General features: G+C 46.8%; 1 protein-coding gene and 1 pseudogene across 1 annotated transcript; both read right to left on the reverse strand.

Annotated features, from left to right (window-relative positions):
• Nucleotides 1-34: 34 nt before the first annotated feature.
• LOC133917472 (uncharacterized) lies at nt 35-5455 on the reverse strand (annotated as a pseudogene).
• Nucleotides 1415-17482, reverse strand: LOC133917402 (protein MONOCULM 1-like). The gene is made up of 2 exons (XM_062361303.1): nt 15679-17482; nt 1415-1698 (listed from the first exon to the last, which is right to left on the reverse strand). The coding sequence occupies exon 1, from the start codon at nt 17328-17330 to the stop codon at nt 16137-16139; it is 1194 nt and encodes a 397-aa protein (XP_062217287.1). The 5' UTR covers nt 17331-17482; the 3' UTR covers nt 1415-1698; nt 15679-16136.
• Nucleotides 17483-18921: the final 1439 nt, after the last annotated feature.

Here is an 18921-nt window from a genome sequence, read left to right on the forward strand (position 1 = left end):
AAACAAGATGCAATACCATTCACAGTTCGTCACCTCAATCTTTCTCCTCCACAAGATCACCTTCCAAAGCACCATTTTGTCCGATGGACAATCGTCGATCTCCAGCGACCTCAAGAAATTGAAGTAGGCATAGTTGATGGCAAGCTGCATATCGTACCAGTAGTTCACGGCAATGGTGAGCCCGTTCGGCCCTGGGCTCTAGCTGACATGGTGAAACCACATGGTCAGCAGGTAGAGCATCTCGCCGGCCCGCACCGTGCACCGTATCGGCGCCGGGGTGTTGAAGTAGAGCGGGATCGACGACGCCTGCGCGGCCACCTCCTCCGGCGACGGCGGGTATGGGTCCACGCTGCTCCAGGGCAGTATCCTCTCTCGGGCTCTTCCCAGCTTAAGCCTCAGCTGATGCTTCCCCTCTGCTGTCTGCTCCCTGCTCCGCGGAGACGTAGCGGGCGGCGGGGTAGTTGCGGACGTAGAGGCGGTGGTGCTCGGTGGGCGGCAGCAGGAGGAAGTGCTTCTCGCCGGAGACGACGGCGTAGATGTTGTCGTAGTGGTCCTTGTGGTAGAAGGTGACGGAGCGGGCGTTGCCCATCCAGAGGTTGACGGCCTCGGGGAGGCAGCCAAGCGCCTCGCTGGCCCAGGGCACGTGCGCGTCCACGTCGCCGGCCACCGCCGCGTACTCCCCCGGAGTCAGTCGTCCTGCTGCTGCGCGTACGCGACCAGGCCCGCTGCCGGGTCGGAGCCCCTGATGAGCCGCACGGCGGTGGGGAAGTCGACGCGCCGGGCGTGCGCGGACGCGTGCGAAGCACCTGGAGGAGCCCGGAAGCCGCGGGTGCGGGGCGAGCGCATCGGCGCGGCCGTCGGAGGTGAGGTGGAGGGAGACGGCGGTGGAGCGGAGCGCGTCGGTGAGGCAGGAGACGTGTCGCGGAGGAAGGCGAGCGGCGTTGGGGGCAGGTCGACGCGCGGCACGACGCCAGCGGGCCTAGAGGAGAGGAGACGGTGACGATGGCGGGGGAAGATCGTCTGTGACGTCGCGCAGCGTCGTTCGGCCGGCCGGTACAGACGGGGCGGCGTGCACACGCCGGCGGGCTGGCCGGCGGCACGACTACGGCGCGACAGCACGCTACTGGCGACCGCGCGACACGACTCGCGGCGGCGCACGCGTGCATATACGCGAGGTGCTGCAGCTGATGAGCTAGATGCTAGCGTTGCTCGATCAGTGGCCCAGTAGCTATATACTAGCTAGCTTTTTTCGATTAATTCCGTGTGATGTTCCATGGAGAAATCTCAGAATATCATTCTCAAATGCATATATTTCCATGAGCAAATGGCAATATATAAACTCAAAAAAGAAAAGAAAAGAAAAGAAAAGAAAAGAAAAGAATGGTACCACCTTACAACTTACACTTGAGATGGCATGCAAAAGGGCGCCACAAAAACTCCATGGGTGTTGCACACATTTATGCTATTTTTGCATGCATGGCGCGCGATATTTGATGCAAATATAAGAGTGTCTTTTAAACAATTAACAGTCGAGCCATGCATGCATATCGGCTGTGGCCACATCGTGTCAAATCAATGGGAGGAATGCGTGCAGCCTACCAGAAGCCTATTGCCTGCTTATGGACGCACTGTGATCACATTCTTGTATCTCTTCTCCGTGTCCAGGGCACCACTCCTAATCAGCTAATGCAACTGTCCCTGCAGAATTTGCGGCATTGCATCCAAAAGATCAGGAATTCATATGTATAGGGCACCTTATCAGCTATAAAAATGAAGTTTCATGTGTGGAAGCTAATTCCTAATTTTGACTGATTATTTTGACGATGATGAATGGCCAATAAAATGGATAAAGGTAAAAGAAATAAATCTGTCTAATTATTTTAATGATTCTCATAGTCTCATTGTACGTAATAAAAATCTGATTATGAATGGTTCAATCACTCAGTGAGAAAAGGAAAGAAAGAAAGAGATAAACTACATGTTCTCACTAATTTACGACCATTAAACATGATATCCATATAGTATTTAATCTCAGAAGAGACATAAAAGTCCTAAAAAATATCAAACATGGCTCTGTCAAGATACACTGTCTTCAGTGAAATTTGAATTTTGATCAAACCAAACCGTTCAATTGGGCAGGCGGATCAGCTCTTCCAGCCTAAATTAATCAACATTGCAGACCAACAGTTCAGAATATCTCTAGAGCCATCCAAATTCCAAACCTTATATGGCTATACATAACCACAATGCAAGCAACAACAATGCAAGCCGACACAGAGACAGTTCGGTGAATGAAAATGCATTGCATTGCATTATTTGCTCACTCCGTAAGCAACCCTGCAGATGCCGATCGAGCTAGCTACACATCTAACTATGGCAAAAACTCTATGACATGATTTATCATATATAACTAGGGAAACTGATTAACTTTGTGCTGCGTCTTTCGTTTTCTGCCATAATTTTCTCGTGCCATAGTCTTTGGTTTAAATACATCACTACCGGAAATGAGGCTTATGCCGAGTGCCTACGTGTATGCCGAGTGCATTATATCGGGTACTCGGCAAACAGCAACCTACGCCGAGTTCCCAACGAAAGCACTCGGCAAACAATATGACACTCGGTAAATTCATAAAAAAACACTCGGCAAAAAATAGCACTCGGCAAAAAGAGAAAAAACACTCGGCGAATTAGGACACTCGGCAAAACACGTGGCACGTGTCCCTCCGTTCGGCGTCTGACGGCGAGTCTCCACTTTGCCGAGTGTCGTCTAACGGACACTCGGCAAACATGTATGTTTGCTGAGTGTCCGATATTAGGCACTCGGCAAACTAATTTTTTTTCTTTATTTTCTTTTTGGTTTCCTTTTGTTCTCTTTTCTTTCTCGTAATAACAACCGACCAAGGGCCGCCACACATCGATTCCGGTACTACTGCAGTATGGTTTTAGGATGATATTGTTATGAACTTAGAGTTAGAATTCAGTCGTGCTTCAAGATTGAGATGCAGCAGATGTGGACTCCTGAGAGCGGCCTTTGGAATCAGTTGTGCTCTAAACATGTGTCAAAGATGCTACCGTGTGAAGAGTTGAGCTCACAAACAAAGGAGAATGACAATTCTTCTTGCTTGCCTTAAAAAAGGAATTTCTCTGCTATATATTATCATTCCAGCTGTCATCCAGACAAAGAAGGAATTTTCAATGCTTGCCAAGTGGAAGAAGCAAAAGCTGTCACGTACGATGCTTAGAAACCGAATCATCTACGAAAAAGAATCGTGATTTCGAGAGGGAACGGATCAGGTTTGAAGCCAAAGTGACGGTTGAATCATCATTTGACCTTGAAACTTTTTCTACATTTAACATACAACATAGAATATTTCATGTTAAACTTTGTTATTTTTCTGGGTCCGTTTACTATTTTTAATTCATTAAGTGCATTTCCTGGCTTTTAATGGATATAAGTCAAATTTGATCTGCAAGCACATGAAATAATGAACAAAAATGGGTAGAAAAATCATATTCATGTTGTTGAGTCTATTTTTAGGCCTTACCTAAGAAATGAAAAGAAATTTGAAACATCTGGGCGGCAACACTCAACCACCAACATGTAGCTTATTGGTTTTCTAATTCTAAAAAAAACAAACGAAGTCTGAAAAACATGAGACTTGCCATAGTGTCATAATATGATACGTAGAGGCTGTGATAAAAATTTGAGAAGGTTTCGCAAAAATTATCACGTACTACGCTTAGAAACTGAAGCATCTCCGAGGAAGAATCGTTGTTTCGAGAGGGAACAGATCAGGTTTGAAGCCGAAGTGATGGTTCAATCGTCGTTTGACCTTGAAACTTTTTCTACACTCAACATACAGCATAGCATATTCGATGTTAAAATCTGGTATTTTTTGGGGTCCGTTTGCTATTTTTAATTCATTAAGTGCAGTTGTAGCAGGAAAACAAATTCAGGTGTTTGCCGAGTGTTCTTGCATTTACACTCGGCAAACAAGCGCTTTGCCGAGTGTTCTATATTTGACACTCGGCAAAACCAGACACTCGGCAATTTCACGAATATAGGGTTTTCCATCCCGGCCGCGCGCGGGGACAGATCTACTCCGATTTTTCCATCCCCCTCCGCTGCTGCCGCCCGCCTCGCGCCGCCCCGCCCGACGCCGCCGCCCGACGCCGCCCTGCCCGCACCGCCCCCCTCCGACGCCGCTCCGCGCCGGCCGCCCGACGCCGCCCCGCCCGACGCCCGCCTCGCACCGCCCCGCCCGACGCCGCCCTGCCCGCACCGCCCCCTCCGACGCCGCTCCGCGCCGGCCGCCCGAGGCCGCCGCCCGACGCCGCCCCGCCCGACGCCGCCCGACGCCCGCCTCGCGCCGCCCCGCCCGACGCCGCTGCCCGACACCGCCGCCCGACGCCGCCTGGAGCCGCCCCGGCCGCGCCGCCCCCCTCCGACCTCCTGCAAATCAGCAAGGTAAGTTGCTTGCCGCTTTGCTAGCTCCGACGTCAACTTTGGGGTTTTGTCAGAAGCAATCCTGTAATTTCTTTTTGTCTCCATGTCAAAGTCCCCGAAGACCTGCGATTGACATTGTGGCATGGTGGTTACAGTGTATTAGTGTCTCCTGATCTATTTAATTGAAACTAGCAGTTCATTTCAATCTTGGATTAGGACTTAGAATACCCACATTTTGGATGATTTTATCCTCTTGAAGCACATAAGCTAGCTAGTTTGGGTGCTAATCCTGACAATATCCCAAATAATGTAAGTTCTCTTATGGCAGCAGACATTGTATCACCTTCTGGTTGATGGAATCCTCTATAAACAATTCCAGCGCCTCCTCTCCCAAGCTCTTCTTTGAACTTTCCAGTTGCTTCCCTCAATTCTCGATATGTAAACCGCCTGAACTGGTTTGTGATAATCCTGTATCCATCCTCCATTGATTTGGGTATGTTATGCTTCTTGAAGAAAAAGTACCCAGCCTGCCACAATAACAAGCAACTCTAGACCTCCCAATATTGCAGCAAAGACGTAGAAGTATGTCCAATTTATGTTGTCCTTTTTTGTTCCATACATGCTTGCTGATCCTAGCATGACCTCAGAACCTGGGGGTCCGCAGGCGAGGCTTTCTTCTTTGTAGATTAAGGATGCTGAACTGTTTGAACTCTTTGGTACTTTCATATAGTTATCTCCAGGGAAATACGGGTATACCTGACCATTGTAGGGTAAATCTTTAGTGTAACACCAACCATCCCCACCCTTGTATGTGAAAGATAAGCAGGTGCTGCTGTTCAAGCAAATGTTCCAGCATGCTTCAAATGAGATGGATTGATTGGAGGACAGATCAAAGCCATAATAGTCAGCATGAGGTTGCTTGACAAATGTAAAATCCTCGTGTGCTCGGTTTTTGTCAATTGAGAACGTTGGTCTGCATCCTTTGTTCCAATTTGTTGGATCAACCATCACATATTCTGGAGGACACCTACATCGTAGACCACCAGAGTAGTCACAGAGCCCATTCTTTCCACACAATCCATGCACATAACACATCTAGAGTGGTTTAATCTTAATCACCATCATTTTACCTTCTTTTATTCAAATGTTTAGCCTAATATATGGATGACAAAAACTGAAACATTACGGCATTCTAAACTTGAGACTAATATATATGGCATTTGTATTCTATCTCATTTAGCATATTTCTTCCATTAATCTTTCATGCTTACAATGCTAAATATAGGTGCTGTTTTCCATGGAAATATGAGACTCTAGAGTGGTTTAGTCTTAACCACTATCATTTTACCTTATTTTAATCAAATGTTTAGTCTAACATATGGATGCCAAAAACTGAGATATTATGTCATTTCTAAACCTGAGACTAAAATCTGGTTTGCATGTACAACTACTCTATATTTGCAAATTTTCTTAAATTAGAACAAGCTGTTAATTTAGGGTTTAGGATGTGCATGTCGCGTAACCTATGCGTCTCCCGTTTGAAAGAGTTATGGTTATAAATATGCAAGCCTTTGCATATCTATAACCGTAACTGTTTCGAATTGTCCACATTTTTTGGACAGCCTGAGGATGTGTAGATTGGGTTTGTTTCAATGCTCTACTCCGATCGGAGACAGAGTTTCGGCAGCGTCTCCCCGTTGTTCTCCGGATACACATTGTCTTGGCTTGTTGCCGAGACGTGTATTTGGAGAACAGCGGGGAGGTGCTGCCGAAATTCTGTCTCGGATCGGAGTAGAGCATGGAAACGGCCCAATGTACACATCATCGGGTGGGATTAGGACCTATCTTTACCTATTAGATAGTTTGATGCATGCCGATTCCCTCTTATGGTAAAACACAAATATTTGATGGAAATAATTAATTGTATGTGTATGTTTCCCAATATGTTAGAGGATGGATGATCGTGAGTGGATGTACACTGGCCGCTCTAGTCAGGGTTTTTTGACCGATGAATGGATCCAGAAGACCGATGCATTCTTGGAATTAGCATTTGCTAGGCCAAAGGGACCTCGTGGAACTTGGTGCCCCTGCAGTATTTGTGTAAACGCGCGTCAACAAACAAAGGAGGTCATGGGTCAACACCTTTGTAAGAATGGGTTTATGCCACACTATACCCGGTGGACCTACCATGGTGAGTCCGAACGTGCCAGAGAGGAGGTGGTGCGTCAACGCACCAACGACTATGATGTCGGGGTCGGAGACATGCTAGATGACTTCCATGACGCACATTTTAATGAAGCACGTATGGAGGAAGTGCCGGAGTCAACCGCAAAGGACTTTTATGATATGTTGTCTACAGCGCAGCAACCCCTTCACGGGCATTCCAAGGTTTCTCAATTGGATGCCATCGGACGCCTAATGGCTATCAAGTCCCAGTTTAGCTTCAGCCGAGAAACCTTCGACGCAATGCTGACAGTTGTTGGTAGCCTTCTCCCGGAAGGTCACATTCTGCCAAAGAGCATGTACGAGTCGAAGAAAGTCCTCCGTGCACTTAAGATGCCATATGAGCAGATACATGCTTGTCCAAAGGGATGCATCTTATTTAGGAAAGAACACGCGGACGCAAAGTACTGTGTGAAGTGCAATTCCTCTAGGTATCTTGAGGTAGACTCTGGTGATGGTCAGAAGAGGCAGCTCGCAATCCCCGTGAAGATCCTTCGGTATCTTCCATTCGTACCGAGAATCCAACGTCTGTATATGACTGTGGAATCTGCTAAACAGATGACATGGCACAAAGATGGGCGTCGATACAATCCTGACAAGCTGGTACATCCATCGGATGGTGAAGCATGGAAGAGGTTCGATCTGATTCATCGTGACAAAGCTCTAGAGGCTCGTAATGTACGAATTGCGCTCGCAACTGATGGGTTCAATCCATATGGTATGACTTGTGCCTCATACAGCTGTTGGCCCATGTTTGTTATTCCCCTCAATCTCCCTCCCGGCGTCATCTTTCAACGACAGAACATATTCCTGTCGCTGATAATTCCGGGGCCTGAATACCCGGGGAAGAATATGAGTGTGTACATGGAGCCGCTGATGGATGATTTGGTCCGTGCTTGGGAGGATGGGGTCTGGACATACGACCGAGCTACAAAGACAAACTTCAAAATGCATGTTTGGTACCAGTACTCCCTGCATGACCTACCGGCATATGGGATATTCTGTGGCTGGTGTGTGCATGGGAAGTTCCCATGCCCAGTATGCAGGGCGGCTCTGAAGTTCATTTGGTTGACAAAGGGTGGCAAATATTCTTCCTTCGACAAGCATCGACAATTCCTTCCTCTTGACCATCCATTCAGACAAGACGTGCAGAACTTTACGAAAGATGTAGTTGTCAAAGGCTCGGCACCACCTAAGATGACCGGTGCCACGGTTCGTGCTCAGTTAGACGCTCTCGAGGCCAATGCCCAAGGAGATGGATTTCTGGGATATGGTGAGCAACACGCCTGGACTCACAAGCCATGCTTGTGGAATCTCTCCTACTTCGATGATCTCCTTCTTCCATATAACATTGATGTAATGCACACTGAAAAGAATGTCGCTGAGGCCATTTTTGGAACAATCATGGACATTCCTGAGAAGACGAAGGATAACGTTAAGGCTAGAGTCGATCAAACGAGATTATGCAATAGACCAAAGCTAGACATGGCCCCTCCCAGAGGCGGTAAATCGTGGACGAAGCCAAAGGCCAATTTCGTTCTTACAAGGGCCCAAAGGAGGGAAGTACTTGAGTGGTTCCAAACCTTGATGTTCCCTGATGGGTATGCAGCGAATTTGAAGAGGGGAGTGAATTTAGCTACCTTGCGAATCAACGGGCTCAAGAGTCATGACTATCACATATGGCTTGAGCGGCTACTGCCGGTGATGATTCGAGGCTATGTCCCCGAGGATGTTTGGCTAGTGCTTGCGGAGTTGAGCAATTTCTTCCGCCAGCTTTGTGCTAAAGAGTTATCTCATACCGTGGTAGCAGACATGGAAAGACTGGCGCCTGTGTTGCTCTGCAAGTTGGAGAAGATCTTTCCACCCGGCTTCTTTAATCCGATGCAACATATGATTTTGCACCTCCCGTATGAGGCACGAATGGGGGGGCCCGTGCAGGGCCGTTGGTGCTACTCAATTGAGAGATTGCAAAAGATTCTTCGAAATAAATGTAAAAATAAATGCAAAATTGAAGCATCCATAGCCGAATCATACATCCTGGAGGAGGTGTCAAACTACACAACAAAATACTATGCTAATAATCTTACCAGTGTGCATAATCCACCCCCTCGTTACAATGCTAGCAACCCCGAAGATGAATCAAAGCTTAGCATCTTTAGAGGGCAACTTGGCAGTGCAAGTGGTGCGACTAACAAGACCTTGCAACATGAAGAGTGGCGCACTATTATGTTGTATGTCTTGACCAACCTATCCGAAGTGGAGCCGTACATGCAGTAAGTGCTCAATACATTATTTCTCAACTACTCACAAGTTTGTTTCCAACTCCGCTTCTTCTCATTGCTATAGGGAATTCAATGAGCAATTCTGGCATGAATCAAGGGAACCTACCCTCGAGGAAGCTTCGGCCCTTCTTAGAGATGGTGTGGGAAATGACATGCCTGATTTCATTTCTTGGTTCAAACACAAAGTACTTTCTAACTTGGCTATTACACCAACTTGATTTCATTTCTAACTTAATTTCATTTCTTACATGCGACTAATACACCAAGGTACCCCGCTTAAACTTGTAGGGAACAACCGACGAGTCTATGAGTGCCGACTTGAGACAAGTTGCTGATGGTTGTGCCTATAGGGTCAGGTCATTTAAGGCTTACGACGTGAATGGATATCGCTTCCACACAGCAAACCACGAGCAGAGTCGACCCAATCGTAGAACAACAAATACCGGAGTTTTTACTCCAGGCTTAGATGGGGCTGAGTACTACGGAAGAATTGAAGAAATATACGAACTGAATTTTGATGGGAGCAAACCTCTGAATCCCGTCATATTCAAATGCCATTGGTTCGATCCAGAAGTTGTGAGACGGACCCCTAATCTTGGGCTAGTCGAAATTCGACAATCAACCGTCTTACCAGGAGACGATGTCTATATTGTGGCTCAACAAGCCACGCAAGTTTATTATCTCTCGTACCCGTGCAAAACCGTTCAGCGTCTTAAGGGTTGGGATGTTGTGTACAAGGTACCGCCACACGGTAAACTACCAGTCCCAAACAATGAAGATTACAACATAGACCCCAACACATATGATGGAGAATTCTTTCAAGAAGATGGCCTCGCAGGGAATTTTGAGATCGACCTGACGGAAGCTCAGGTCATGGAAGTAGACAATGAAACTGGTGCTAACGAGGACGAAGAAGACGAGGTTGAGAATGCGAGGGACTTGGAATTACTTGAGCGGTTACATTTAGGCAATGACAATGATGACGGCATTCCTCCTCCCGAGCATCAGGATGATTATTTCAACACGCGTGATAGTGATGATGAGACTTATGATCCAGCTGCTCCCGATGATGATGATTATTTCTAATAACTGTATGATTTATTCTTTCTCATAGCATGTTTTTTTTTAGTATGCTTCATTTATTTACATCAAGTTGTAACATCCGTACTAATTGGTTTACTCGTTCTCATAGGAAGTGATTGAAGCATGGTGGGCGGTATGAGGAAGTTGACGTCGCTATACAAAAAGGCGACGGGGAAAGCCACGGATGCAGGTGACGGGTCCGGAAAGAGACCCCGGGGAAGACCTCCAGGAAGGCCGAGAGGCGGAGGCAGGGGTGGAGGAGGTCCTTCTATACCTGCTGTTGAGGAGGAGACTGAGTCGCCTCTAGGTGCAGCTGAGTCTGAGTCTGACTCGCCTATACCTACGGCTGCGACTCAGTCTGGGGATGAGGAGGAGCAGGTAGAGGAGGAGCAGGTTGACCAGGGGGGTAGCTCTAGCTCTACTTCTTCTCGTGTGTGGCTGCGTGGTCCTTCTAGCCTCCCGAGGCGACCGGTGCCAATGGCTAGACGCCCGCTCATTCGACCAGATGGGGAGAAGTAAATGGCTCTCTCTACTCTCACTATTTTTTTTGCCTTTGTATCTTCAATATTTCAACACATACTAATAAATTGCCTTTACACTTGTGCAGGAACTGGCTGAGGGTTGGAGAGGGTGACCACTCACGCCATGTAAACGGCATCCTTGGACTTTTGATCAAGGAGAAGTTCCCTGGCATGGTTACTCTGGGCGGAGTAACCGAGCCGGCATACACATGGGCCCACTATGCAGCCGCGCCGGACGCCCGTGATCGGGAGGGAAGGGTGTTTCCCAATAGAGCCGAGCGGGTGAAGGCCGAGCTATGGGTAAGTTTCTTTCGCACTACATTAGTCAATACTAATCGCATGAAAATTATTTAACTAATGACTGGATCTGTCGCGTCTATATGCAGGATTTTTTTAGATGCGAGCCGGGCTTAGAGGCTGGGGCAGCTGTTGTCGTCGACAAAGCTGCCAAGAAGCTTGTTAAGGATATGCACTACGAGGCGCGCGTCCAGGCCGTGATCAAATTTCACGCGGAACACCTTGGAGCGAAGGTGACAAAAAAAGACGCTAGGACCATATCTCTGACCCGGGAGCAGTACCTGCAGGTAAAGTACATTAAAGCTTATTATTCCTTAGATTACTAACACTTAATTTCTTCTTCTTATATATTATGTACTTGATTATTTAGGTGCCTCCGGGGTGGTGCGCAGGAGACCTTCCGTGCTGGACGGTGATCGTGGAGAAGTGGTGCGCTCCCGAGTGGGAGGAGAGTCACAATGCTTGCCGGGAAAGGCGATTGTTGATGCCTGGCGCGCCACACCATCAAGGCAACCTCAGCCTGACTAGTTTCGCGGCTAGATGGGTATGCAATAGCATCTGTTGTTCCCAAGCTCAGTTCTCCTTAATTTCTGTGCAGGCGTCCTCTTTATGAATGTTATTGCTTTTCTGTTGCAGTCGGCAAAAAATGATGGTCAGCCTCTCTCCCAGTTCAAGGCTTATGCTTTGGCCCATAAGTCAAAGGCGATGCACGGGGTTGCATATGACCCGAATGACCCGGCCTCAGCGTACAGCAACGAGAACGTCAAGGCTCGCCTGGATGGATACACATCGATGGCAAAGGAGGTCCACGGCCCAGACTTTGATCCGAGCGAGCATGATCTTGATGGGGAAGTGGTTATGAGGGCGGGAGGAGGCAAGAAACATGGCCGGTTCTGGATTGGCGACGGCACACTCGATACGGCCACCACTCCCTCTCTCTCTCAGCTTAGAGCTCAGAGCACGAGCTCAGGTCCGGGTATACGTCCTCGCCCAGAGCCTACACGGATTGCGATGAACGAAATCCAGGTTAGTTCTATTTCATTCATCCTCGACGATCTGTACATGCTTTGCATTGGAACGATGATGAGATTGCGATGACATACTGTAGGCCCAGCTGGATGAAGAAAGGAGGCTCCGGCACGAATTAGAGAGATCGTTCGAGGAGAGGATGGCGGCAGAACGATCCCAGTGGTACGCGATGATGACACCCCTTTATGCTGCAATGGGCCAAACTCCGCCACCGATGCCAACCCCTTCTCGTCCACTTGCTCCACATGCTCCACACACTCCTGTGAGTTAGTTTATAACCTTGTAATCACCATTATTGCCATTCCTACAACCATAGAGTGTTGTGCTAACTATATCCTCCTTTGTGCAGTATCCATCAGAGGGATCGAATACGCCTGGAGCTGGAGGTTCGCACATTGGTACTCCACCTCACTTTGGTTTGTTCTCCTCACTTTGAAAACTTACTTTTGTAACCCCATATCCATACTTAGCATTTCTGTTTACTTTCAAATGCATACTTCTTACTTAGTGTTTTTGCTCCTTGATTGATGCAGGTTAAGGTGGTAATCAAGTGTGGAGTCTGTTACAGCCTGCAACATTTCCTTTTGTTTGGACTATATTTTGCTATCTTGTCTCAACAATTTGTGATGTTTGTGTCACTTGCGATGTTTATGCGACAGTTTATGTGATGTTTATGCGACAGTTTATGTGATGTTATGCGACGGTTTATGTGATGTTTATGCGACGGTTTATGTGATGTTTATGTGAATGTGGTAATATGTGAGATATATATAAATTGTTTTGAATTGCAGCGACAGTTTTGAATCTGGTAGGATTAATTGGCCGTCTGGTATAGAATAGGTTGCCGAGTGTTACACTCGGCAACCAAGGATATGCCGAGTGTTACACTCGGCCAACATGACACGTGTCACAAGGCTGTTTAAACTGGCATTTTGGATGCCAGTTTGCCGAGTGTATACACTCGGCAAAGAGTGCTATCTCGGCTTTATTCTGTACTCCTTTTGCCGAGTGTATTGGTGGGTACTCGGCAACGTCGCGAGGTTTGCCGAGTGTATACATTATACACTCGGCAAAGCGGCGGCCGTTACGGGCCTGACGCCGTTAGGTCGGTTTTTTGGCCGAGTGTCGTATTTGGCTCTCGGCGAATATGTTTGCCGAGTGCTCGACATAAAACACTCGGCAAACAGCTGTTTGCCGGCACTGTGTATGCCGACAGTGTTATGCCGAGTGTTACACTCGGCAAACACTTTACCGAGTGTTTTTAGCGCTTTGCCGTGTGCCGTGGGCACACGGCAAAGTATCAAAATCCGGTAGTGCATGTACTATATTTTTTTGTAAAAAAAATTACAATCAAGTATATATACAAACCAAGAAGATCTACCTCATGACCTCCTGATACGAACATATGGTTGGGTACTATAGGCTGTAATTAACCAAACGATATTGTTGACTTAATTTAGTTTGGAGAAAGTCAAAGCCAGATACAGAAAGATCTAGTAAATCCTACTGAATATATAAAAAGGGCAGAGGAACTGAATTGCTGAAATGCATCCTGAGAACTGAATTGCTGAAATGCATCCTGAGAACTGAATACGGTTGACTCATAAGCGAAAATCTGTGCAAAACCGAACAAACAGAAGAGCAACGAAAATGTGATGTTTGCTAACGCATGTGCAATACAGAAAATGGACTGACATTGATGCTGCTTACCAGCAGTAAGCATTACAACAAAATTGAAAAACAATCATGAAACAAATAAGTGAGATGAGAAAAATATTCATAGCAATTAGGTATAATCATCTCCCATCTTTCTAATATTATATATGATATCTAGTAGTAATCAATTATGGTTAAAATAAGCTGGTAATGTGTTTAAAACAACTAAAGTGATCCTGACGAAAGAAAGCAATCAATTGATCTTATTCCCTTTCTCCATTTTCTATTTTAGCATGAAAAAAATGTGAACCGGTCCTTGGAATTTGTTAATATCTGAGTTTTTTCTGCTAAAAAATGATTTTTATTCCAGAACTTCAAAATCTGTTGGCGCGGACTAATTTGGGTGAGGAAAAAATCTGAAAATCTACTGCTACAATATCATTAAATATATACTATACGTACTACCCACAAACATGAATAAAGGACAAGTTCAATATTGTAATTAACATATGTTTTGTCACCTCTTAAATAAAGAACAAATGTCACATTTTCCTTGAAAGAAAAAGATATTAAAGGATGAAATTGTCATATATAGTTCAAACTAAAGAACATTAAAAAATAGAAGAGAGACAGTATGATTGTTGCCTTTCCGATCTTCCTTTTCATGCAACCAAATGAAGTGGCCGTGATGCAAGAAAAATGATGGAGCCGTTAGCAAGATCATTTTCTATATTTTATCCAAGCATGAAAGCCTAATGGTCAGGCTAGTATATATCAAGTACTCCGTAGCTAGTGCTGCTGCATGCATGGCATGGCTCGCGCTTTGAGGAACCAATGAACACGGCATGCACGCAAAGATCCCAATGCAAGTCAAGATACAGAGAAATTAAAAAGTTAGATGAATAATGCACGGGTCCATGCATCCAAAAGGAAATGATCTTTGTTCAGAGAGGACGAGGAGGCAACTCAACAAGAGGAGATTCAGGATCGCAGGTTGGCCACCAAAAAAGGGTGCTTGGTTTTGAGAACTCCCATGATTTTGTTTGATGGTACATGGGCAGGAATTAGGGCATGCAGCACTGGTCACTTATGCATGGGTCACGCCATTTCTGCGCTCTCCCAAGGACATGACAGCTTGCCAGCATATCTGGGACATGAGGCAGAAAACAAAAACCACATCCTCCTCCTCAGGCAGGAGGGGAGACAAATGAGTAATTTTTTTTATTTCTCCTTGTGCAAGAACACATCACACTTGATAGTTATACATCTCAACATACTAGTCTAGCATCATGCATGTATTGATTACTACATATATTATTGATTACTACACCTGCTGGTCACTGTTTTGGACACGACCCGATCTAACCCATAGCTTTGAGTATTCCACCATTATTTTCTATTAGAATATGTTTATAAAATCTATAATTTTGTGATATTATGAAAACATTTTTTAAGACAATCTATATATGTGATTTTCTTGTTACCAGACTAAATATTTTGAAAGCTATTGTTTGTTAAAGTTGTAAAAATTTAACAGAATGTTATCCAAAAATCATATTTTTATGACAGTAGGGAGTACATACATATAATCTATGCTAGTATGCATTGGACACTGGCCTTTCGCAGCACACAAGAGTGATCATCACCCTTGACTCCTTGAGTAAAAGAAAAGACCAACCAAATGGGCATTAGTTTATGTCTAGTGGTCACCAAGGCATGATTAGTTGTAATACAAAGAACCGCATCAAACACCAAGAAGAGCAAGTGAAATTTCAGGATAAACTTTAAAAATGGATCCAATCCACTGAGTTATATGAACTTCAAGATCCTCTTCATTATTTCGGATTGAACAAATCGATTTTTATGTGGCTTGACCTAATTTATGCAGGAGCATACCCCTGTACCATTACAATATTGAGTGCATTAGATAGCCATATATATAAAAATGATTATCATACTATAACAACTCCACCAAAAATAAGAGAGGGAGACCTAGCAAGAAAGCAGTAAATGAACGATCTTAATAAACCACGCGTCCTCATGTCCTAGTAGGATTATCATGTTCCGGTAATACTAATAGATAATTAAGAATTTAAAAGCCAAATAATTGGTAGTAGCTAGTGGTCGAATGAAGACTTACCAAGTTGAACATTTGAATGATGCCGAAGATCCTTGCACGATCTCCCAATGGTGCGTTCCCATGCAACGTGTCCATCACGCACACCACCGCATCATTTTCTTCCTCCTTCGTCCATTGCACTACAGCAGAAGTAGTAACCTTCCAAGGTCGAGTAGCCGCCATTGCCCATGCATGGGAATGGAAGGCAAGCAGCTAGCAAGGACCATGTTCTCCTATATCCTTGCATGGATGCATGCATGCGAGGTCTTCTTCTTCCCTCCAAAACCTCACCGAAACGATCTCTTTAACTACGTACAAGATCAGCTAGCTAGCTCAGCTGGCCTCGATCCAGCTGCACCGAGTGCCATTGCTTGCGGCAATTTGGTGGTGCAGGTGGCCAGCTTAGGTAGGGAGAAAGAAGCCATCAATGGAGCAGGGCGCGCATGCCAAGCTAGGTCGAACACCACTAACCTGATGGTCTACTGCCACGACGAGACCGACATGAGCGGCCGCGTCTGCCAGCCGAGGAAGCACGCGCCGCGCGCCTCCTCGACGACGTACCCCTCCGACGGGTAGTGCAACCGCAGCAGCAGCCGCGCCTGCGACACCGCGAACGTGCTGAGCGGCCGCGGCGAGAGCCCGGCGGCGCGCGCGACGGTGGCCCACGCCTCGAACACCCGGGCCCGCCCGCCCGTGCGCCCCGGCGCCACTGCCGTTTCGATCTCTTGGGCGAGGATCTCGTTCTCCACCGCGAGACGGTCCGCGCTGCCCGGCGGCACCGTCGCTTCAAGGGCGTCGAACACTGCCGAGTAGTAGTCCATTGCCGCGGCCACCCGCCGCGGCAGCTCGTCTGGGCAGTCGCTACCGATGCTCGCTTCCCTCTCGGCGATGGTCACCACGGTGGGATTCATGGATTTGACCCATCTCAGGAACTTGGCGACCTCGCCCTCGCCGCCGAGCTTGTGCAAGAACAGCACGCAGTTGACGGCCAGCGTCTCGTCCGGGTGCAACTCCAGGCCGATGGAGCGGTCGGCGGCGAGCTGCGCGGTGCAGGGGAGCAGGAGCGGGCGGAAGCGGAAGGGGAGGTTGATGGAGCTGGAGAAGGCGCGGAGGCGGTCGCCGGTGCGGAGGAGCGCGTCGTGGTCGGGACCGGCGCCGGTGATACGGACCTCGGGCGGGCCAACAGCGGGGTCCGCGCCGTCGGCGATGGCCTGCAGGAGCGGCGGCCACTGCACGCCGTACGCGGCATCGAGGTCCACGATGTGCACGCGCCGCGCGCCGCCGATGGCGGCGGCATCCAGAATCGCCTGGTTCGCCGTCAGGTGCGCGAACCGCAAGAACGGCGCGATCTTGTTGTACGCCAGGTACGCCGACGGCGCAGGGGCCGGAGCCGCGCCCCCGGCAGTTGGCGCGTCCCCGGCCTTGTCGTCGATGCGGCGAGCGAGCACGCGGGCGAAGTGCTGTGCGAGGCGGTCGGCCGCGTCGCCGCGTGGGTCGGCGCCCGAGAGGAGCATGTCGGCCACGCGCCGGGCGCCGTCGACGTCGCCGCGGTGCAGGAGGTCGGCGCATGCGAGCACGAGCCCCCTCGGCGAGGAGGGCGCGTCGGCCGGGCCGCCGCGCGCGTCCTGCGCCCCGCCGTCGTCGTCGCGGTCGCCGCCGGGTGCGCCGAGCATGGCGGCGTCAGGAGGCAGGGTCCATAGGGGTGCATGGTTCGGGCAGGTTAATAGCGCCGAGGCGGCATGTGCACGGGCAGCGGCGGCGGCAGCAGCAGCAGCAGCTTCTGTGACAGGACATGTTCACCTGCCAGTAATATGAGACAGAGAGAGATTAGCTTTCGTTGTGGACTTGGCTTACCCGAGGTGTCTTTTCTCTCTCCAGTAGAGAGGAAAGGTGGCAAGGTGTCTTTTTTTCAGTGGTGTCTAAAATTCAAAATTAGATAAATATATATAATCATATTTATTAAAATAAATAATATATTATTATATTTACAATTTTAGTATTCGTATTCGATAACTTTTTATTAAAAATTGACTTTCGGTACACTGTACGTCAAAAAATACAGACCAAACCATATTTAGCACACGAGATGCCGAATAAAGCATATTCGGCACCTCTTATGCTGAAAATCAGGTATATTCGGCACATGGTGTCGAATATAGGGTACAGTGCTGTATTCGGCATCTCGTGTGCCGAATATGACCTGTATCGTCTGGCTATATTTGGCACACGAGATACCAAATATTTGATATCTCATATACCGAATACACTTGATTTTTGACATATAAGATACTGAATATACGCTACATTACTATATTCAGCACATTTTGTGCTGAATACATCTGATTTTCGGTATATGATGTACCGAATATGAGTTACAGTGCTATATTGGGCATCTCATGTGCCGAATATGGCTGAGTCCGTATTTTTTTTACGATGTACCGAAGTCAATTTTTGATAAATAAGGTGTTAAATACGGATACTAAAATTATAAATACAATGATATATTATCTATTTCAACAAATACAATCACATATATTATCGAATTTTAGATTCTAACCTCTAATGGTCTGTGTGTGAGCCTGTGAGGATGGTCAAGATGTGTTTCCCTTGGTTGGGAATCTAAACTCTCAGTGCTAGTAATACAAGTACTGTTAAGAGTTAAGAGTGGGCCTAGAATAGAATGATGAGGTTCGTATATCATCACGCATGCACGGTAGATAGGGTTCTCCGTACTAGTTCGATTCATTATGTAGGTCACGTAGGCTTGGATAGACGTAGGTAGGCAGGAAAAGGTTGTAAATACCGTCGCTAACCGCTTGTTTATCGTAGTTACCGGATGATTCAGTATTTATCGTTTTTATAAATCGAGTGATTACTGACAAATATAAATTTAAAATTAAAAAAATCAAAAAATTAATAAAATTCGATCTATTTCTACCGAATTTTACTACATTACTGTATAGTTACCATGGTAACCACGATTAACACATTTGTAAACCTTGGGCAAGACTAGCCTACAAGTACATAGCTATGGTCTATGAATATATACATGGTACAATTTGATTTACTTTTTTCAATCATAAATACATATGATTTTAAGATTTCTAAATTAAGTATTTTAAAATCTATTATTAATTAAAGTTTTAAAAGTTTGGTCGACATGTATTTACGACCCGGAGGAAATACTAAAACAAAAAAGGAAAAAAATTAGAGGAGTGTTTTATTTGACATGCTACTCTACCGCTGAGCTATACTCGTACTAGC

Source organism: Phragmites australis, chromosome 5, assembly GCF_958298935.1.
Source record: "Phragmites australis chromosome 5, lpPhrAust1.1, whole genome shotgun sequence".
NCBI classification, from domain to species: Eukaryota; Viridiplantae; Streptophyta; class Magnoliopsida; order Poales; family Poaceae; genus Phragmites; species Phragmites australis.